The 23,443-nt window shown below is 41.1% G+C and overlaps 1 protein-coding gene and 1 non-coding gene across 3 annotated transcripts in view; one reads left to right on the forward strand and one right to left on the reverse strand.

Moving 5' to 3' along the window:
• Window positions 1-1,133: 1,133 nt before the first annotated feature.
• The window catches only part of MBD2 (methyl-CpG binding domain protein 2), a 65,860-nt gene continuing 43,550 nt past the window's right edge, over window positions 1,134-23,443 (reverse strand). The window contains exons 4-7 of one of the 2 annotated variants that reach the window (XM_034643294.1): window positions 14,779-14,869; window positions 12,898-13,078; window positions 8,277-8,415; window positions 1,134-1,858 (exon numbers count right to left, since the gene is read on the reverse strand). In XM_034643294.1, the coding sequence (XP_034499185.1) occupies window positions 8,289-8,415; window positions 12,898-13,078; window positions 14,779-14,869 (399 nt within the window). In that variant the 3' untranslated portion in view covers window positions 1,134-1,858; window positions 8,277-8,288. Of the gene's footprint in view, window positions 1,859-4,364; window positions 4,838-8,276; window positions 8,416-12,897; window positions 13,079-14,778; window positions 14,870-23,443 lie in introns of those variants that run through there. The other variant, XM_019794605.2, reaches the window with a different exon arrangement.
• On the forward strand, window positions 13,282-13,472 carry LOC117796172. Its single transcript, XR_004620545.1, has one exon. It is a non-coding gene; the product is annotated as a U2 spliceosomal RNA (small nuclear RNA).

A 23,443-nucleotide genomic window follows, 5' to 3' on the forward strand; every position in this document is an offset into this window, starting at 1 on the left:
TGCAAAAAGTTGAATGTACTACAGCAGAAAGAAAATGCTAATCCCCCAGAGAAAAATAACTCCCAACATTCTGTGATGAAGTAAGAAACTGCACCTGTTCCACGTCTTATAAAAGAGAAGCAATCCTAGTAAAGATTGCTCAGCAGAAGAGATCAATGGAAAAGCTTGGACTATTCCCACATAAAAGAAGCAGGTGTCCTATAAAAAAGCGCTCTGCCCTACATAAGCTTTCAGGCCATAGTCACACTGTACTTAATAAACCAAACTGTGTTGTTCTCTGTCACAGAAAGAAATGCAGCTTGAAACCCGTGAGGAAGAGATTGGAAGGTTGCAGGGCATTCTAGAAATAGAAGACCTCTGCGTATGAGCTCCCTTCTCTGCACCTTTCTGGTCTGAGTAAGTCATTTAACTTGTCTGCTTCCTAGACTCCTCAACTCTTAAATGGGGATAACATGTGCATATAACATAGTTTAAATGTAAGCTAAAATTCAAACATGACATTAATGGGGTGAAAGTGTTTTATAAATTATGAGATGCTATATAAATGAAATAAAAACTTCTGTCTTCCTGCTATAAAAACAAAAGCTGAGTAATTGACAAAATAACTTCCATATATATACCCTTGTAGAGAACTCAGTGTGTAACTTAGATTTTTGAAGTCCACCCCAGACCCTTTGAGATATGCGGATTTATAGCTCACTGTTCCCATTCCCAATCCCACAGCTATTCCCAGCGAATCCTGTTGGAAGTGACTGATGGGACCGCCATCATGCAGCTGGAACTTCAGTAGAGGCCACTGGAGTGTATTTTGTGCAGAGGTCACATGTGCATCCCAGGAGTGAAGGCAGGCAGGATGGGGGAGCTGTGACAGCTCTGGTGGGGGCTTCGAGGCTACGGCCTCACAAGGTCTAGTGTGGCCTCCCTCTGCTTCTGTGGAGAAGCTTGCAGTCCTTTCTGCTCAGTAGACAGACCCACCTATGATGAAGCAACTGTCTCAGCAAATGAAAGTAATGTCACTGAATAAGCTCCAAACGCTTTGGAAACCTAAACCCCGATCGAAAGCCCCTTGTGTCCAGGAAGCATGGGCCATAGTCCCTCGTGGATTAAGTCATTGAAGATGACTTACACAAACATTTTTAAAGCTTCAAAATTTATTGCTGTACATTTTCGCATAGCATTTACTATGGAAATACTAATAGTGCAAATATTTATTTTGGACTTCGTAGCATTTGAGAGATCACAAAGCTTTTTGATATCTTTTGCAATCATTTACGAAGATCTATATTATTCAACTTATCTTTAAAATTCAAACAAGTCATCTTATACTCAGAGAGATTACATAATGCTTTCTAGATCTCTTTTCTAGAACAAAGAAATACACTGGAAGCCACCAGGGGCACTCCACTCCTTGATAATACATACGTCTCGCAACTCCTGTCCAACTGCAAGACTCTTTGTTCATTTACAAATTCATTCAACAAATATTTATTGACAAAACTGTTTATGTGCTGGGCACTGTGCTAGGCTCTGGGGACATTAAGATGAAAAGATGCAATTTCTGCTTTCACGGTGCTTACAGTCTAAAAGTAGAAACAGACATGCAAACAAATTTACAATACAATACAGTAAAGTGCTTCCATGGAGGTATTTACAAAGTGCAGTGGGGACTTGGAAGAGGGAAGAACATCTGCCTGGAGAAATCAGGGACAGCTTCACAGAGGAGGTAGCCAGTGAGCTGAGACTTGGCCAGTAACCGGGAATTTGCTGTGTAGACAGGCAGGCAAAGGGAATGACAGGTGCAAAGACACAGAGGCCCAAGGGGCACTTCGAAGGACCGAGTGATGCGGTTTTTCTTGAGCTGTAGGTGCAATGGGGACAGTGGCAGGATGAGCCAGACAAACAGGCGGGTATCAGATCACGAAGACCATCTGGGTCTTTCATCCGTTTATTCAACAAACATTTATTAAGTGCTCACTATGTGCCAGGCACTAGGCTAAGTGCTGGGGTTGTAATAGGGAACAAGACAGACATATCCTCGCTCTTGTGGAGCTTACATTCTAGTAGAGAGATAGACAAAAAGTTAACAAATAAATACAGATTTAGAAGACTTCTACAAAGGAAATAAACAGAGTGCTGAGGCAGAAAATGAGTATTATGGGGGGTGGAGAGTAGTTACAGTTATTAGAAAAATGCCTCTTGGAAGTGACAAAACAGACACCTGCAGGGGTCATAACAATAGCAAGTCCCAACGGGAGCACTCACAGTGCACCAGGCACTGGGCTAAACACTTTATAAACAGTATCTCACTTAGTCCTCACGACAACTCTATGAGGTAGGTATTATTATTCCTATTTCACTGAGGAGGAAGAGGCTCAAAGAGATTAAGTAACCTGACAAGTCATACAAATGGAAAAATCAGGGTTCAAACACAGGTTCTCTTCATTGCAAAGTGCTCGCTCTTAAAAAATTACTCTTGAAACAATTCTTAAAGATTACACAGAGAAGTGAGAAATTTTGAGTATGGAAATGACATGGTCACATTTGCTTTGAGGACCATTCTGATGACTATATGGAGGAGAAAAGGGAGAGAGAGAGAAGGAAAAGGGAAAGAGGGAAGGAAAGGAAGGGAGGGGGGAGGAGAGGAAAGGAGTTGTAGGAAGGCAGTGGTTGCAGGAATGGAGAAGATGTATGGAGAAGAAGTGCATTTAGTAGTTCTAACAGGACTGATGGGACAGTGGAGGCAAGGGAGAGTGGCATCTGGAATCACTCATGGGCGTCTGCCATGAGCAATTTGATCAGATGATTTGCTTTTACCCTAGTTAGGGGATGCAAGATGGTGGTAGATTTGGGAGATAAGATAATGAATTTAATTCTGGACGTGTCATCCTGTGGGTATCTTGGGAACACCTGGATTTATGGGATGGTCCCAGTTGGACACCATGTAATGGCTTTCATACCTTGTTCTCTACCTGAGCAAAGTATATAAGAACAAAAATCAAAGTTGTGTATGTGTGTACATTGTGTTTTTGCTTTTACAAAAGCTCTTTATAAAAGCATGTAAATCTTGGTTGGATGGCTTTGTAAAAAGAACATATGATCACCAAGGTGAAGTTACACCAAGCTTGATTACAAAAGAGAACTCATGGACTTGGGGGAAGTCTAAGAAAAGCCTTTGGACGTCCATTCTAAGTAGTCACACTACTTACAGTCACACTACTTAAAAAGAAATCAGTATTAACTTCCCACTGCCAGCCCCACTAGGGCAGTTTGATGGGCCCAGAGCAGGCCTCCTTGGCCAATGGTCTGCCCAGAGTCTGCAAGCATCCCTGCTCACTTGCCAGCGAGACTGCTCTGAGGATACTAGTGGCCTAAGGCCCAGAGATCCAAGTTGAATATAGATCAGGAATTCCAAAAAGGTGTTATTTATGTAGTTTGGCAGAAGGTCCAGAGAGACAACAGCCCCAACCTAGCCAGTTGTATTGCTTTGACTATTTTCTTTCCCTTCCTCAGGAACGGAAAGGGTGCTGGAGGTAGCCGTAATAAAATGTACAGGTGACATTTACATGGAATTGGTCACACTGGTGACCACATCATTTCTGGGTCTAATTTTAGAACAACTCAGAGTGAAGAAGAACATAAACCCTTCCCACAGAATGATATTATTTCTCAAGATGTATTTAAATTTGTTTATGAACACTCCCTCCTTTCCTCGGCATCAGATTAACTTAAGTATGTTTTGATTTTAAAACTCATTTAATAATGTGGTGCCAGTTTTAGTAATTAGGTATCAAGGAATTTGAGTGGGAATGAAGTTACACTTAAGAGTTTCAATAACAACAAAACGTTAATACTGTGGAGCCCAGGTACTGATTAGTAAAGCATTACAGTCTGGTTCATGAAGCAACTCTGTCTAGAAAGCTGCCTCTCTCTGTGGCAAGGGGTCTAACCCGCACCTGTTAATTTGTAGGGCCAGTGGACATTAGAAAATGCAAAGTGTCCTGAGAAAAAACGACAGACATGGACCTTCCAGTACCATCTGAAGGGCACTTGTGTACCTCACTCATGCCCAAGGGAGGAAAATGCTTTATTTTTATAGAACTAACAAAAGTACTCGTCATGAGCAAGGAAAAAAAAACATCACACATGCTAGATGGCAACTTAGAATTCAGGGGAAAGCGGGCATGTTTCCACACTTTCCGGAGGCGAATTGCAAATGGATGAGCTATTCTCCACCACCTCCATTTGAAACCTAAGGCCCAGGGAGGACAGCTGACTGTAAATCAGGAATCCTAAGCGGGGCGGGGAGGGGAGGCTATTTATTACTATTTATTATGTGTGCTCTTTAACAGAAAGAATTCCAATCAGTCTGTGAATATAATCATTTATTTGTCTTTACAGTGATGATGGAAGAATGTACAGGTGTCCTCTTTCAATAAAGTATAAAAATCTGTTTATATACAGTGAAGTCACAATAATCTTTAATTGGGAGATTTATTCGGTACTCCTGATCGGTTCATATTAAAACAGGGGGAAAACAAATATTTCACGTTAAGTGCTACATTTCCAGTAGATTGCACCTGGCATCAAAAGCTCAGCTTCATCTTAAGGGTCCTGCTTGATATTACAAAAGTCTAATTTTAAGTCCTAGGACTCAAAATAAACATCATTTTTTGAATAATAGATATATACATCAAAAATACATCTAAAAAGGCATTGGTTAGCGCTATTAAAAAGCTCTATGTGCTCGGGTACGTTTTTTCTTACAGGCAAAACCCAGTGGAAACGCTTTTGTTCAATTCTAGAAATTTGCTCTTGGGGAAAGTTGGTCGAAAGTTACCTGTAAGGAAAAACAAACAAACTTAAGTAACGCGATGATTTCTCAGGTGAGGTCAGCAGAAGCTTAATAAGTAGTTAGAAGCTTAATTTCACTTAGAACCATACTTTTAAAGCCTTAACATTTAGTTATAGCACTTTGTACATAAAAAAATGTTCAATATATCCCCTCATTATTTCAAGTGCTTTAATGATAAATTTATATTCATTTCATTTTCAGAGAAATTGTATCCACAGCTTTGTATGCTAACACAAATATTTTCTACCTATAATTAATTAAACCTGTACAAAAAGGGAAACCATAGGGCATACAAATAAAAAAAGAAAACCATAATAGCCAAATCCAAACATTTTTGAGAAAATTTAGAAAAACATCTACTAACCACGATTTATTTTACTTCAGAGCATTTATGGGGGACAGATACGCACTGAGGCTTTATCATTATTTAACCCGGCTGACGCGGTACAGTGCAACCACAGACACAACCATTTATATATCTGATCCCGTATCTCATTTGTAGCTAAATATTTTGACACCTTTGTTTTTACAGTTTTCTTTTTCTTGCAAGCACTCCTAAAATTCTGATAACCCGGGTACCCCTCTATGATTGTAAAATTTTAACTAACACAGTAAATCTCAACCTGTTATTGAGGACCTACGTAAAACAAATCAATTAAAGGCCCACGCTGCTAATAAGGAACGTGAGAGAAAGCCATGGCATGAAGAGGCTGGCAGACCCAAACGGAACTACGCAGTACTAGTTCCATCTCCTACCAGCCATGTGAAGCTAGCCATGACCTACACCCTTCGGTGGAGCCACGTCCTATCTGTCCTACAGGTAATTATGAACACCTAATTAAGTCATGCGGCAGTGCTCTGGCTTATAAAAGACTTCAGGTGTAGAGGGGACTAAAGAGTCAATCAGGCGAATTTAATTTTGATAACAAAGAAGTGCTTCCGATTCTTCCACAACCTTCAAGCCTACTAGCCTGGTCTAATAATACCATTCTCCAGTTTAGAATGTGATACACATACTATGAATCTCTCTCTACCCAAAACCAAAATAACGGCTCTTTAAAGTATATATTAAAACTCCAATCACTCAACATTCATTATTTTGTTCCCACCATTAGCCACCTCTGCGCCAGGCAGTGAGCAATGATGCCGGCTTCTACAGGAGCGAAGTGCCTAGTCCCTAACACCCACGCTTGCTCACATTAGTCAGGGTGCTGCCTTGACAACCACCCGCAAAGCCATCTGCAGAGTAAGCAAGGGTCTGGTGAAGCCTTGGTTAGATGACCCCTGATTATCTTAAACTGTCTTCAGGAGAAAAGCCTGAGAAACAACAAAAAGCTAAACAGCTCTGAAGAAGAGGAGGGCTTTCCCAGCATCGGTTCCGGGGCAGCACACACACAGCCATCCCAAGGGCCACCCTGCGCTCCAGAGACAGCGTGGCTGAAGGCCTCAGACAAAAGAAACACACTTCAGGCTTCCCTCCGACTTGACACATACCAAGCACACTAGTCAGAGCCCATAAAACGCATCCTTGCCAGAGCAGAAAACAAGATTCAAGATCAACACGGCCTCTTCCTGTGCTCAGTAAGGGGGAAAAAAAACCTTAAAATTGCACTGAACTAGATTCCAACAGTTCCGTGTGTTCAGGAAACGGTCACCAAATGGTGATGCTTCACTGAATAGGCAACGTAAGGCATTAAAATTATTACCTGATTTCTTGTCCCTGTGGCATGAGCTGCTCCCTGAATTCGCACAGAGGCACTGATGGGAAGGGAGGGTTGTGTGAACTCACCCTCTCCACACACAGTACCCTGTCTGTGCCTGTACCAAACAGGCCCCTGGACATCCCCCGGGGCTCCAGTGAAAAACCTGGAGTCATCCCCGCCACTCTCTCCCTATCACTTCCAATCACTCACCTGATCGATTTGATTCTTTCTCCAAGTACATTTCAAATGGACCTTTGCTTTACCTCTTTTTCTCTGCACCCACTGACAACACCCTCGTGAAGCCACTGTCCCTCACTGCCAGACTACAGCAGTCTCCTCACTGGTCACCCCGCTTCCAGGCTCTCCCTGCTCCCATCCTCTTTGGGGTGGGGGGGGGCAGCCGCAAGGATCTTATATGCATAAGCACATCTGATCACCTTCCTCAGCCAGCAGTGGATTCCCACTGGCTTTGATATTAACCAGCAAGCCAGGAGGCGAAGCATGATGAGACTGACTCTTCACATTCTTCAACCCTCCCCAGGTTACATTCCAACTGGGAAGATCTCTTCTTTGTTCCCTAAAGGCATCAACTTCTCCTTGTTGTTTCTTTTGATGGGAACACTTTTTACCCAAACTTTGGCCTACTGCGGCTTGCCCTTGAGGCTCAACCTAAATGTAACCTCCTCAGAGAGGCTTTGGTGACCCTTCACATCATATCGGCTCCCCTGCCATCGGCGGGCACTTTTGCTTTTCCTTTGTAGCACTTATCACAGTTGGTAATTATGGAGTTATGTGAGCATCTGGTTAATACAACTATAGGGCAAGTTCTATGAGCATAGGGACTGTGTGATTGTGGCCACCACTGTGTCCCCAGGACTAGCACCGAATGCAAGAACGACTAGTGGGCAGGTCCCCAGACTGAAAGGGAAAGGGAGGCCAGGTTCCAAAACACTAGGAGTTAGGACTCTAACTCACTCTGTTCATTCTCCCTCTGTCTCTCTCTCCCTGACACCCCTCAGTTTTGGCTTCAAAGGCACAAATAAAGAATTGGCATATGGGGGGCACAAAGTAAGACAGACCTGCCAAAACAAAGCAGGATGGCAGTGGAAAGCAAGGTGCCACACGAGCCCTTGGGGACTTGACCTCAACCACCTGAAGAGAAAATACAGCCATCAGGACAGAGCCTATGGCACTCATGTGAGCTCACAATAGAGTCCAAGTTTGTATGTTATAAGGTAAGTTATTTAATGTCTTTGAAAATGCCCTTGCCATTCTTTCTGCATTAAGCCTGTGCTAGAGAGAACCTAGAAAAAGAGGGGAACTTTGCCTACTTTACAGCCGAATTTTAAAGAGGGGACAACAGACCCCAGAAAGATCGCGTGGTGGGGACGACAGCCACCTTCCTCTCCTGCAGCCACTGTCCTACCTGGCAGAGTCCTTTATCTCTTCCCCTGATTGTTTCTAATGCCACCTTGCAGGTTTTCCACCAGGCATTAAAGAAGGAGGTTAGATCCCTTGCAAGTGGCTGCAAGGCGTGGACGTCTTCACATCAAGAGGACAAAAGGATCGGATTCTCAAATAGAGAGGAGGTCACACAGCAGTACGTGCCCCCTCCGCAGAGGAGAAGCTCTTTTATGTTCTGCTGAGTCAGGCTACAAAGGGCAAAAGCAAGAAAATAAAACACCTTCGGCTGCAAGTCTCTCTCTCTGCTCTCAGTTTACCTGATCATATTCTTAGGCTTCATCTCCACTGTCCACTTCAATATCCATCTCTTCTGTATCAGCAGCTCGAGACAAGATGTCTGCCATCAGGGCTTCTTCCAATTTTTTGCGTACTTGCTGTACTCGCTCTTCCTGTTTCCTTTTACAAAACAGAGTAAATGCACTGATAATCTGGCAAGTAATGGAAACATGCAGCTGGTACTACAGTTTATCTTTAGTTCAAAATCATGAAAACTCCTGAGAAGAACACATTTCCTTCTCCTTAGACTTTGCAAGACTTTCTTATACGCCCACAAAACCAAACTGCACAGGAGGCGAGCCTTGCCAAAAAGAGGAATATTCAGACAGGCAGGTATCCCACACTTGACAGAGAATTCTGGTAGGAGTAGATTTACTTCAGTGACTTTTTGTTCAACTTCAAAAATTTCAAGTATGTGAAGATTTGGGGTTATTGCTATAATGGATATTAGAAATAACTTGAAAGCAGGGATAAAAGAAAGAAATTATATGGAAAATTAAGAAGAGGAGATTTTTTTCAACAAAGCAGAGAGTGGAGGAAGTGGGGAGCATGACTGAGTTTGGCATTCTATGGCTATGTTAGGGGAAAGACAGACGGAGCTCTCTCCCGAGTTCCCAGTCCTACTGGCAGCAGGCCACCATGAAGAAGCCAAGAGCACATGATCCTATGTACCAAGGAGAGAAACTGAACAGCATCTCTTTGAGATGAGCTGAGTAGTTAAGAACACGCCACAAGTTTCTCTGTGTCTTGGGGATTGCAGTGGAACCTCAAAAGTGAAAGTTAATAATGCCAAGTCATTAAAAAAAAAAAAAAGAGGTTCTGAACCATTTGATGGGAAACAAAGCACAGGAAAAAAGCCTATTGGTAAACTTTGTTTATAAAATCAGAAAAAAATTCAGAGTCGCTCCCTGACAGTACTAGAGAGGGATTTCTAAAATAGTTCTAATGAGACAAGATGGTAAATAGCAATTCATATCCAGAGCCAAGAGGGAAGGCCAAGAAGAAACAGAAGAGATGGGAGAACCCTGGAAAGTAAGAGTCTTAGGAAAAAACAAGAAAGGGAAAGAAGCAAAGGTACAGGTGGAAGGGTTAGCCCTGACTAGAAAGCAAGACAAATCATCCCCTGAGACCAGAGGTTAGGATGGATGCAGAGTGGGAAATGGAACAGCCCAGTAACAAGTAAGAGACACAACAAGGACTACTGAGGGCTCCACAGTGGGGGAAACAAAAGTGACTTTCTCCCTCGATATTGAGGAAAACAAAGTGCAGCACTGCCTCGAACCTGGGAACACAGAAGGGTAGGAGGGCAACGTTCTAGAAGTCGATGCTAAGATCCACTGAGTATGTACTTCTTGTGTCCTCAACCACTTGTAAAGTTACATTTACTAGATTCCAGCTGATACGTCTATCTCATGAGACTATATCCAAAGTGAGAAGCTAACATAAACTGTATAGCCACAAACGCTTTAGATGTCCTCTTTACCAAAGTCTAAAACAACACAAGGAGTTAAAAGGTACAGGCTTCCACTTTTTAATTGAATTTTCACAAAGACGGAGGCTGTCACTGAGATAGCCTGAGCTCTCTGTCATATTACAAGAAACTGGAGTTGAACAGATTTTCATGTAGTTGGAGCAGGGTAAAGAAGAACACAGTGTTTATTTCTTACGTAGTTAGTTAGTCTTGCCTCTGGCCTCGTGACTCAAGGTTTACGACAAATGCCGTATCAGTCTCATTAGCAATCTCTCACTCCTAGTAAGAGAGTATGAGAATCTGCACAAGTGCCCTAGAGTAATGCTGTTAGGAAGAAAATAGAGCAAATGGTGCTTTGGCTGGAGAGGTATATCTTAAACTCTGATGCTTGCCTTGATTCTCTTTTGTCTTGATCATTACTTCCCATACTTATGTAAGCTGAAATTAAAGCATTTGCCCTTTGTGGCAGGCAGAATTCAAAATAGTCCCTGGCCCTGGATAGACTCCTTGTATAATTCCACACACCGCTCCCCCTCTCCTTAAGGGCAGGCAGAACTTGTGAATGGGCTGGGATGTCCCTCCATGACTAGGTAACTAATCAATGGACCTTTAGTTAATCAAAAGAGATTATCCCACAGGGCCTGACCTAATAAGAAAAACTCTTAAAAAGGGGCTATGCCCTTCCTGAAAGAAGTTGGAGAGGGAATGTGGAGGGGACCTCGGGGCAAGGAACTGCTATCCGCCTCTAAAGGCTGGGAACAGCCCTATCCCACATCCAGTAAGATACCCAGAGGCCCCAGTCCTACAACTAAAAGGGAACAAATTCTGCAACAGTCATAGGAGCTTGAAAGAGGACCCTGTGCTCCAGAAGGGAATGCAGTCCAATCGACACTTTGGTTTCAGCCTCTTAAGACCCTGGGCAAAGAATCCAGTCACATCTGGCCCAGGCTTCTGGCCTATGGAACTGTGAGTGGTTGGGTGTTGATTTAGGCTGTTTAGTTTGTGAGAACTTGTTACTTGTATTAAAAAACAAATACAGGGGCACCTGGATGGCTCAGTCACTTAAGTGACGGACTCTTGATTTGAGCTCAGGTCTTGATCTTGGGCTGTGAGATCAAGCCCCACCTCCGGCTCTGACCTCAGCCAGGGAGTCTGCTTGGGATTCTCTCCCTCTATCCCCCTGTTGAGTGTGCACTCTCTCTCTAAAATAAAAAATTTCTAAAAAAAAAAAAAAAGAAAGAAAGAAAGAAAGAAAAAAGAAAACAAATACAGGGGGTGCCTATGTGGCTCAGTCGGTTAAGAGTCTGACTCAATCTCAGCTCAGATCTTGATCCCAGGGTCATGAGTCCAAGCCCCGCCTTGGGCTCCATACTGGGCATGGAGACTATTAAAAAAAAACAAAACAAAAAAACCCCCAAATACACCCACGAATGAAAATATTATCAAATATGATGAAAAAAATATATACCTAATATTGAGATCTTTAGTTAAAGGTTTAATATAAAGAGAATATTGGCTGCACAATTACAGAAAGGGTAACAATTCCATTTGCGGCGATTTATTTTGAACCTGCACTAATTCAACAAGAAATGTTTGCTTAATAATTTCTGTTATGACAATTAAATCAAATGGACAATTTGTTAAACAAGTTTACCTTAAAAGGAAATCATGCAGATCTGGTTTTGAGATAGTTTCCTGTACTATCAAAAGATCTGCTATTGAAGCCATCAGCGTTCCCATGACATCACTCAGAGGCCCTCAGTCAACACCATGATGCCCTGGCAGAACGCCTGCTGATTAACTGGGTATTCATTCCAAGATAGGTAAGAACTTGTCTCCAGAGGAATTTCCTTCCTCGAGGGTAAAGATAATCCAAAGAGCAAGCTGATTCCTCCCCTTGATTTTACATTTTGTTTTTCTTTAAAAATAAAGCTGATCATGAATTCCATATAATCAATACACATGAATGCAACTTTGAGCCATGTTACACCTTTGCAAAAGGAACTACTTTAAAACCCAGTAAGGGCCTTCCAATTACAAACCTAGCTAGACTCATTCCTTAAAAACATTTTCATGCCAACTTTTTATGGATTTAGAAAAAAAAAATACAAACATAAAACATATTTTTAAATTATATGATTCGAAAGTGCCACCTGCCGGTTTTGTCTAGGAATACTCCACAAAAACCTTCTGATTTAACATTCAGAGGGTAGAAATAGTGAAGTATACACACTGTCCTATTTTTAAAGAAAATACAATACATTACAGTTTCATTATAAGGTAATGATACTCAAGTTCATAAATCCCATATAAGAATTTCTTTCTGGTCTTAATATCAGAAATAGTTTGCTTCTTCTGAGCAATGGTTTGCTTATATTTTTCTAGGCATTATCAATCTGAGTTGTACGTTTTCTTTTCACTATTTGGAGCTAAAAACCTAATTTGTGGCCCAGTTTTAGAAAGCAAAAGATGTTAAGAGATGCAGCTTGTGCCCTCTCCCTACTCCTGACTCTGTTTTATTGCTTTATGCTTTTCCCTTTGCTTGATCTTTGCCATTTGCTCCTCATCTGCCTTTACCGTGTGTGTGTGTGTGTGTGTGTGTGTGTGTGTGTGTGTAGCCACCTTAAATTTTTACTTGAAACAAGATGAAGCAGAGATAAATCTCTAAACTGAGCTTAAGAGAGTAAACATAATCAAGATAAGCAAACTGAACTCTAAAAACACAACTCAGCTTAAAGCAGCATGGTTGTGATCTGCTTTAAAGACAGATTGGTTTGCAGACAAACCAATGCAGGAAGCAATCACAAAAGGCATCACTAAATGAGAGGGATTCTTTAGAGCAGAAAGGCAGAACTCCAAAGTGCAAAAGACACTCAATAACAATGTGGAGAGAGTACAACTGATGGGTCCTTCGGATACAACCATGATGCTTCCACCTTTTTTCAAGCACGTATTTGTTTTAAGCGTTCTATATCACCTTCTGTTAATTTCACAAAAGATCTAGTTAAAAAAAAAGTGTAACTTTCCGACTGATGCCTCACTTACTAGATGTGCCACAGAAAGGAAGAGGCAGTATAAAATGTATCCGATGTAAAGGACAAGTTTTTGAAGTTTATGTTAAATTGCCTTACCTAATGTCTTCATCTGTGACAATGAAAGCCTTGCAGAGGGGTTGAGACGTGTTCAGCCAAACAGCAGGGTTCTTTTCCACAGCAGCGGAGGAGACCTGCCCTGTGATTGGTGCAGAGCTGGTGTGCAGAGCACTGGCAACAGCAGATAAGAGGGTCTCATCATTACTACCTGGACCAACTCCTGCAATCAGAAATATATACCAGCTAAATTTTAGGAAATTTCTAGATGTGCTAAACAAATCTTATGTAACCTAAAACAACTGATATTTTTGTTTGTTTGGGATCATATATTTAAAACTGACACAAGCCAAAGAAGTAAAAGATAATATCGTATCCACTTCATAGTTACTGTATACCAAAGAATTAATATTAAAAGAAATAGTAATCGCTTCTTGGCCTTTTGGCTAAGATCAAGTGTAGTATCTGTTCTTATCAGTTTAATATCTGATATGTCCTCTATCCGAGGACAATATATTTAATGGATTTTTGGAGCTAGGAGATGGAATAGGAGCTTGCTCCGTCCACTCCACGCATCGACCTGGTATTGCAGTACCTCCAGGAACGGTGCACCCCCTCGGGGATCATAAAAAAAATAAATAAAATAAAAGAAATAGTAACAAGGGGCGCCTAGGTGACGCAGTCAGTTAAGCATCTGACTCTTAGTTTCAGCTCAGGTGACGATCTCAGTGTCCTGGGATGAAGCCCCATGTGGGCTCCGAGCCCAGCACAGAGTCCGCTTCAATCTCTCTCCCTCTGCCCCTCCCCGCCAAAATAAATAAATAAATCTTAAAGAAAAAAATAGCAACAAAATGGCTGAGCACTTTAATAAAACTTTAACACAACTTCAAAACACATTCTCTAAGGTACGAAGCTTTTTAAAGTTGGCTACATTTCCTCAAGCAAGGTCACTTATTTTAATGATCTAAATGCATTCTAAAGTCGCCTTATACCCAAGTATCCCTATTAATGTATCCTTGGAGTCCTAGAATAGTTTCTTTTGTAGGTTTTAACATTAATTTCTAGCAATATCTCAACACTTTTCTTTGTTTTGGGACTTCAAAGGAAAAGCCAATGCAAGCATGCTCTACCTGCAGCTTTCACATCTTTTTCAAACACCAAACAAAATATCCAAGTTAATAGAATTAATAATTGCACACCTTGACTACTTACAGGAGACTGGCAACATGATCACATTGAAACTCATTGCTTAAAGTCCTAAACTTATTAAACCAGTTAAAGCAATAATTTTCAAAAACACAGGGGGATGACACAATGTTCTAACCATCAGTGAGGAATTTTGAGCAATCCACACTATCAACATTTGGAAGCCGAAGTTCTAATGCTTGAAAAATAATGCTTCTCTAGAATTGGAGTTAACATGTGCTATGACAGGCACACTAGGTAACTGAGATCTACACCCCACACCCCACTTGCTGCCGTTACTGGACCAAGGTGTGCCCGTTCCCACGGCTACAGGCAGCAGCAGTCTGTGCAGGGACAGGCAGAAGAGTTGTTAGCTGTTATTTGATAAGAGGAAGAGTGAAAGAGCAAGTGCTGGAGCCAGATGCCGCTTTGAGCAGGAAGCTTGAGAAATCCCACCACTCAGCTGCATTTGGTCCTAAAAGCAGCACATGGGTTGATTATTATGATGAACCTAACCTAAAGCCAAAATCTTTAAACAGAAAAAAATCCGAAACATCCCTGCAACACACAGGCTTTTCAGATACATTTTCCCTCGGTTTAATAAAACACAAAAGGAGGTCATCCAGCCAGGCATACAATCCCCCAATGTAAAGACCCTGTCTTCTTCATTTCTGACTCCGCAGCGTCTAACATAGCCTGGCATACAGCGGGTACTGCTCAACTGGATTTGGATAATACCTTGAAGACCTTTAGGTAGTTCCATGGTTTTTATAATTTGTTCTGTTACATCTGATGCACTAAGTCCTTGTAGCCTCTTCTCCCAGAAAAGCTGTAAGGCAAAACATCACTGTTAATATACATTCTTGGAACAAGAAAGTAGCGCATCGATGCTGCTGAATGATGAAATTGAAATCATTTCGAAAGTTTCCTAATTTCCCCATTTTTTTCCTTACAGATACTAAATGACACTCCAAATATGAATTATTTCAGCACATCGTAATTCCTTCAAATGATATTAATCAAAAAATGTTTTCTTATTTTATGCAATCTACTCAGTTGTTACAACAGGTCAGATTTTTACATGCTATATACTACTACATATAGTACTTCCTAAGGTATCTTCCAAAGAATGTAACTTGAATGTTTAAAGATTCATTTGGTATGAAAATTTAATGTTATAATTTATCAGGGAAAAGAAAACAAATTATATTACGCAATACCCCTTTATCCAATACCATTAGGGAAAGAGCTCCTCCACCTGTGTGATTTTTCCACAATACTGAAGGTTAGCCCTTTGGCATACTTTTAAGGGGTAAAGAGCCAGTTTTAATGGAAACATTTCTAAAACGTTTTGCATACTTCCTTGCTCTTTAAAAAGGGTGTCCCGTTCATGGGCAACTTTCCCCCTGTTGTGCAGAGCCCAGGTCACCTTAGTCACTCGGCGGCCCTGCATCCTCATTCTGGGCATGAGTCAGCACACTGAAGGCTCCTCATACTCCATGGGGCCACTGAGGAATGCTATTGCTTAGTCAAACACTGAATGGTCCAAGACAGTTCTGCTGTTTGACTTTTATATCCTGTCTGTGCTTCATTTTCTCTCCAAGTTAGCTATTACTTCTCAATCACATCATTCATCCGTTCCACATTTATTCACTGAGCTCCCACCAGGAGCTGCCCTGTGGACGCAGCCCTGGAGGAGACACACTGTGTCTTTGTCCTCAAACCTTATCTCGTTTCTAGGCTCTTTCTTATTTACTGCAGCCCCAAAACAAATACAGGAATTCCTTAGGACTCTGTATATCTGTCCTTAATCCCGGATACCTGGGGCCTGTCACAAGTAGGTACTGAAAAAGTATTGGTATGGAAAAAAATATTGACTGCCTGAATATGGGAGGAACAGGACTCAGAATGAGGATCTTGAGGGACTCACAAACCCAAGCTGAAACTTTGGCTCTAGATGTCTAAACCTTCCACTGCCTCTTCTGTAAAATGTGACAGCAATGAGGACTATATAAGATTAATGTGGAGTCTAATAAGGCAATATATATAAAGCACCTGTCATGGAGTAAAGGTTTATCATATTCACTTTAGCAAATTTTGACCACTCTGAGGACTTATATTCTGACTTCTAGATACATAAAACATATCAGGTAATTGCCTCCAGACAAATGCAAGATACAACAAAATCTCTTTTTGGCAGAAGAGTAATATACTGGATCTCTAATAACCCCCATGCTAGCACCAAGAGTAACCTGCAATAGAATGGTTCAGTCTCTTCTGAAGACCTTTGGTACACGGTAACAACTCCTTATATCTCCCTATAAATTATGTCATCAGCAGAATATGTGCTCAACATATATGAGGACATGAACACATTAATCATCATGGGTGAAAAATAGGTGAAGATAATAGTTGATAAATGTGATAAATGTCCCAAGAAACCCCACCTGCTATTTCCTTTCTGTGGGAAATAATATCATCTATGCATTGATTATCACAACTATGGAAAAAAACAAAGAAAACAAATGCCAGTTAATGCCTAAAGAAAAAGGAAAAAGTATCCGGAAGAATCAGTGAGTATGGGATTAGAAAGTGCTTTTATAATAAAATTATAACTTAACTTACAAAATAAATCAACACTACCAAAAGACAAAGCATATAAGTTATATACAGGTATGATTACTAATATTTTAATACTACCATTTTACATAAAAATCCAATTCTAGATATCAAAGTTCAATTTTTTACATTCTATAATTTTTCATTCTCAATTTTTAAATTCCTATTAATTCAAAGGAAAATGATACAAAATTCAGAAAGAAAAATTTTGCAAAATAAACCCTGGACTGAGAAACGAGTGTACGGGTCTAGATTATAAGTCCTGGTATCATCACACACCATCTGACAGCCCTCAACTGAGTCTGAAGTTGAATCAGATATGCACCAATGACCTCTCTATAGATGAAATGCTTACGCCATGAAAATGGAGATACATGGATTTACGTATGTGTATGTGTGTATGTTGAGTGTGTATTTCTACCCCTACTCATGCTCCCCAGCAGAGATGGGGGATGTGGGAAAGGTCAGAGAAGGAAGGAAAGAATCTAGTTTGATCAAAGATGACGTATGGTGGGCACAGGTCACCAGTGCCCTGTTCTCCATCCTTTCCACCACTCATTCAACACTGATCAGCTTACCTAATTTTCGTGAGAACTGAAACAGTCTTCATGAGATAAATGTCTGTTTACAAATCTGTATGTTCCTAACTCACCTTTCCCACATTCATCTTCTCAGGCCCCCACCGGTTTTGTTCGTTTGTTTTGGGGCTGGGGGCTTCTTTGCATTTTAAAATATTTTTTAAATTGACATAGGCATTATACCAAGTGAAAGAAGCTAATCTTTCACATACTGTATTATTCCATTTATGCTGCTCTTTTACATACTATATGATTCCATTTATACGATATTCTGAGGAAGCAAAAACTACAGGGATAGTTGCCAGGGATTAGGGGTGGAGGGAGGGTCTGACTACAAAGGGTCAGAACAAGGGAATTCTTTTGGGGTACTACAATTGTTCTCTGTTTTTTAATAAATACAAACTTTAGCCAGCTGGTAGAATTACCATTTTCTTTATTTTCCAAGCCAGTTCCTCAAGGAATGGACAATATGCACTGACTCCATCCCCCAGGCCCATTTCAACTTGATTACCCAGTCCCTTTCCTCATAAATTTTCACCAAATTTACTCTAGGAGGCAGTTAGCCCCTCCCACCAAATTCAATGACCTTTCCTCTTTATCTCTGATCATTTTATAACCCTGCATGCTGTGGAGAGGTACAGGGAAGGGAGAAGTCTTCCTCTGCCTAAATTTAAAATTTCCTGACCTGCTCATTTATGAATTCCATGTTTTTACTAGATGACAAATTGTGGCCATCTGGAGTTCTTATTATATTACCTCTCCAGCCATTAAAAGTCTAAAGACATAGGGTGCCTGGGTGGCTCAGTGGCTGAGTGTCTGCCTTTGGCTCAGGTTGTGATCTCAGCGTCCTGGGATCAAGCCTCGCATCCAGCTCCCTGCTCAGGTGGGAAGCCTGCTTCTCACTCTTCCACTCCCCCTGCTTGTGTTCCCTCTCTCACTGTGTCTCTGTCAAATAAATGAATAAAATCTTCAAAAAAAAAAAAAAGTCTAAAGACAAAAAAAAGAAGAAGAAGAAGAAGAAAGAAAGAAAGAAGAGTCTCCCTAAATTTGTAAGGAGTCTCCCTCTTATCAAAACTATCCAATCTCTTCCATCACACCTTCATAAGCACTATGGCTTTCATAAATCCTAACCTACCCACTGAATATCTGATTTCACCTGCCAAATCCAATGATAATCTCAGCATAACCCTGCTGCCTGGTGCGAGGCCAAATAATCAAGGTAACACTTTTAAGAAGCAGTGATTGAATATTTGGAGAAAATCCCAAAACGTGCTATCACCCTCAGTTATTATATCCCTCTCTAATCCCCAATAATAAGACCCTCCAGGTGCCTCTAATACCTTGTTTCTTTTGTCACCCTCCAGTACATAAGAAAATTGGATAGCTCCAATTTGAAGCATCACATTCTATTGCCAAAAATCTGGGGAATGCCCTATCCAGTTGACTAGCTGATGGAGAAGCAGAAGCTGGCAATAGAGTCATTCCGAACCACAGCAGTGTCTAAAATGTCAGGGACAGGGGCAGCAGAGCTTTGGAGGAACCATCTTCCTGGACACCTGAGTGCATCGCCACACCTTTGCTCCTCACATGGATGTAGGAGGCATATCTACGACATCAGTGGAAGTACAGATGCATGTACTTCGTCTCAGAGTCCCAGGGGACACACAGGACAGTGTGTTATGAAAGCTGCTTCTTTAGCGGGATGACCAATCTGTTTTCTGAAAATAAAACCAACCCAGATACAATTGTAGTAGCATTTTCTTTTCTTAATTGCTGTGGATTTAACTGGGACTTGGGGGGATTTGTTCAACTTGTCTTCCAGAGGGTATCCAAAGAAGAGGATGAGGAAGAAATAGGGATTGCAAAGCAACTGCTCACAACCACACACAAACACACATCGCTATGTTGACGCACTGGGAACTCGGGCTAGTTATGTCTGTTAGTAGCGTCCTCCAACACCCTGAGCTTGATAATATGTACAATGAAGGAATGTGCGCTCTTCTGCGGAAGTCAGGACAAGACGGTTTACTGGAAAAACATAATTAGAGGATCAATCCAAATTCAACAAATACTCTTTTAGTGCCCATTATATGTGAAGTATTTTGTTAGGCACTGGGGATAGTTACTAGGATAACTGGCAATCGCTGCCCTCTCAGAGCTTACCATTTGACGGGAAACTAGCAAAACGCTACAAGGTAGACTATGAGAGCCACAACAGTGAAGATACAAAATTAACTTCAATTTGGGAGAATCTGGGAAGGCTTTCAGGAAGAGGCAGCTCTTGAAAAAGAAGTGTAAGAATTCTACAAAGCAGCAAAGACTACTGCAAGCCAAGGGACTATCTTAAAGAGGCAAGGAGGGGAGACAGAGAGTACTGCTCAGTATTTCTAAGTGTTCTCATGCAGAGGAACAACCACAGTGGCTTTTTTTAAATGTTCATCCCAAAGTCTCAGCCCTAGGGATTCTGTTCAGTAGGTCTGGGGTATGGGGCTAGATTTATTTATTTATTTTGTACGTGTCTTAGGTGATTCTGATGCAGGGCCAGGGATCTCAGTTCGAGAAAGACTGGTTTGGTTTGTATTGAAAGAATGGTACTGCACACATAAGGCTGGTGTACACTGATCACCAAGATCTCTGAGCTTTATTCCTCATTACACCAGAAAAGTAAAAAATATATTATTCTATTCTGTTCTTGCAGACGACTGGAAGAAGATATTTGCCTTTCTCTTTTTCACTGCAGGAAGACATGTGTCAAAGTATATTTAAGAGCATACTAAATTGTTCAGGCGTGAATAGAGAAAGGGCTGACCCAAAGTTCTGCTGATGCCCAGTCACATTCTCTTGGCAGAAAAGAGGAGGAGGAAGAGGACAACTTACCACTTACCCACCAAGCCCTTTCCAGAGGCCTGGCACTGTGTTCAGTGCTTTATGTACAGAAATCCAGTTAATCTTTCCAACAGCATTTTGAAGAAGGCATTATTAGTCCCATGTACAGTCACCTACCAAAGGTTGCGTAACTAGTCAGTGGTGCAGCTGGAATTAAAACCCAGGTCAGTGTGATTAAACGGTCCTGATCTTACCAATAACAGCCCTGCAAGAGCATTTATATATTTGGCTCTATGTTAGATCAGAAGGTAACAGGCCTCAGACCCTTTCACTCACGAAATCAAAGGCTGATGAAAGTTCAATAAATGCCAACAACACTGTCAAGTTACTCTTAATTTGCCTAACACTGTGTAAGTCGTCAATTGCAGGCAATTTGTGCTGATGCCCACCTTCTCGGCAGGCAGCATTAAGAAGCCCAGGCTTGCAATGTTTAGACTACAGCTGGCATGGGAGTTTTACGGTAGCAAACCATAATCTGGGGGTAGCTTACATGATAAAAACCAAAGAATTGATGTAATATATATTCTCTGCAAATTAGCTTTCTTAGAATTAATTGCAAATATCGACCCCATTGAACATCACATTTTTATTTGGTGGATGGAAATTAAAGTCTGAGACCCCCCTAATCCAAGAAAATGCTTTCAGATGAGTCCCACTAACAACAGAGTGGTAGCAGATATTTCATGAAACAGGAGAGGGGGAGTGGTTTCCCGAGCATAAAAACAGAAGACTTTTGAATTCTTTCTATAAGAACACTGTTTTAGGTCAATTATATTCATATCTATTTCTCATGAAACATTGAAAAGTATGTAGATCAAATATACCAGCATTATTTTCATCCACCATCATATGTAATTTGAAAAGCACTGATATGTTCGTGTAGTGTCCAAAAAAAATTCACTGATGAAAAGAACTTGACCTTCTCTTTATACTCATAACATCAACTTGACAGTCAACTGTCAAGGGTAGGAAGGGCAGGAAGATTTAACGTCTGAGTGGCAGAGTGACTGGCAGCGGGCTTGAGTTCAAATTCTTGCTTTGTCACTTACCAGTTTTACAAAGTTAAACAACTTAACCTGTCTCAATGTCAGTTTCCAACTCTATGGAAAGGGACAATAAAAACAAGCTCAAAGAGTTATAGCAAATAAATGAGGAGCTTTTACAAACATCTGAACATGCCCAATACAGAGCAAATATCATTTTATTAAATTTTTCAGCACACTGACCATACAATAGCATTCAATAAGTAACTGGTCATCTTCCTAAAATTAATAAATATGAACAAATTAAAAAATAATCAACTCTGAAAGGTGAGTATTCATACATGAAGACTGAGCACATGCATTTGAATCTGCCCTTCCCTCCCAGATTTTCAGCTGGGGTTTTCTTTCTACAAATATCTTAAAACTCCTCCTTTTCCTCTTCTCATCCAAGCCGGACTGCCTCTCACCTAAACCAAAGTTGGCTGGGAGAACTCTGGTGAGCAGGACCGACCACATAATTTGCAGGACTCAGTGAGATGAAAAAGAAAATGCGAGGTCCGTTGTTCAAAAAGTATTAAGAATTTCACGATAGCAACGGTGAGCATTCAACCAGGCATGGGCCGTTCTAAGCACGAGCACATGCACGTCCACGACATCCGTGGAAGTGGAAAACACAGTGCAAGAGGAAAGGAGAAACCAGTAGGGAAAGGAGACCCTGTGCCACGCAGCAGGACTTAGGAAAATGCTGTGATATAATCTCATTCTGTGAATTTCATAAAAGGAGGAAGTCGACAGAAAATAGTTCTGGCTAGACCTATCAAAGAATCTTCCCATAACTCCCTGTTAAAAACGATGCAAGAATTTTTCATCCCTCCTGCCACTGCTCATTTGGAGGACTGTGGAAGGATCACTGCCGAGGCTCTCCACAGTTGAGTAGAATGAGTGAGGAAGGAGGGAACCCAGGGAATGAGGAAACCACAATGGGGAAGAACGAGGGGAAGCCCAGAGAAGGATCAGAATTTTGTTCTATTTAAAGTCCAGCGGATATCATGGGTAGCTTTTAATTAAGATTTCCTGAAACTGTAATTTTCTTGTTATTTTTACTCCATCTATTTCCATGTTGTGATGATAGTAAAGCCCTTAGAAAAACCTCAAAAGGGCTCTGAGCTTATTTCAAGAACAGAAGGTAGGAGAGAATCAGGGAACACGAACTACATTTCTGTTCTGCAGTGAAGCAAGAAGAGAAAGAAAAACAAAAAAACCAAACTCGAACCAGGAAAGATGGCTTAAAGAAGTTTCCCAATCTTGGCATCATTAGCATTTTGGGTTGGATAATCCTTCGTTTTGGAGGTTTAGGAGCATCCCTGGCCTATACCCACTAGATAGCATTAGCACTACCCCAGTTGTGACCAAAAATGGCTCTAGACATTGCCAAATTTCCCTGGGTACATGGGGGAAGACGGACAAAATCAGGTCTGTTAAAAACCGCTGGTTCAGAGAAAGACAAAGAGGACAGGTAGGAGGTTTACAACGCTAGAGGCCCAAATCTCATTGCTGAAACAGAAAGAAGAGCCCTCCATTGGTAGATGCCCTGACCGTAGCCAGCTCCAAGAGTCTCTATCCTAGCTCCTCACTCCTGGGCCCCCGTAAGAACCACCAAAGTAGCTTGGAGCTGGTTGTGTTTTCTGTCACTGCCAGGCAAGGGTATAAGACAAAGCAGAAGTGGGAAAAGTATTTCTTACCTTCAGAGTTGAAATTTAAGGCACCTCCAGATAGAAACATGGTTATAAACAGTAATTATTTTTAATAATTCAGACACACCTAAGATTAAATGGTCTTTTATAGGCTGGTCTGGGATGCTAGAACCATTTATAATATCATTTCTACTGGAAGCCGTAGAGTTCCAAACAACTAAAACATGACCTTTTATATTCCAACCCTATGTTAGAAAATCTGTATGTACAGATTTTAAAAGGAGCTCTCTGTTATTCCCAAAGGATTGGAGACCACACACATGTGCAAATCTGCCACTGACTACTGAGAAAGGCACGTCTCTGTTCAGAACGATTTTAGGTATTCAAGTACAGGCAGAGCAACAAAACAGAACAAAAGGTGGATCTTGAACATGTTAATTTCTGTAAGATCTTAATGTGTAGCTACAGGTAGGGCCTGGGCAATTCTAAACTAAAAGCCCCAAACTGGCCACACAAAAACTTAAAACTGATTTTAGCCCTCATATATTGTTTGAAAATACATCCTCCCTTACCTTTTGAAATTATAATCTCCACCAAAAAAAATGAACTGATTATACAGAAACACACTGAAATTTCAATAATG

This window comes from Ailuropoda melanoleuca, chromosome 14 (genome assembly GCF_002007445.2).
Source record: "Ailuropoda melanoleuca isolate Jingjing chromosome 14, ASM200744v2, whole genome shotgun sequence".
NCBI lineage: Eukaryota > Metazoa > Chordata > Mammalia > Carnivora > Ursidae > Ailuropoda > Ailuropoda melanoleuca.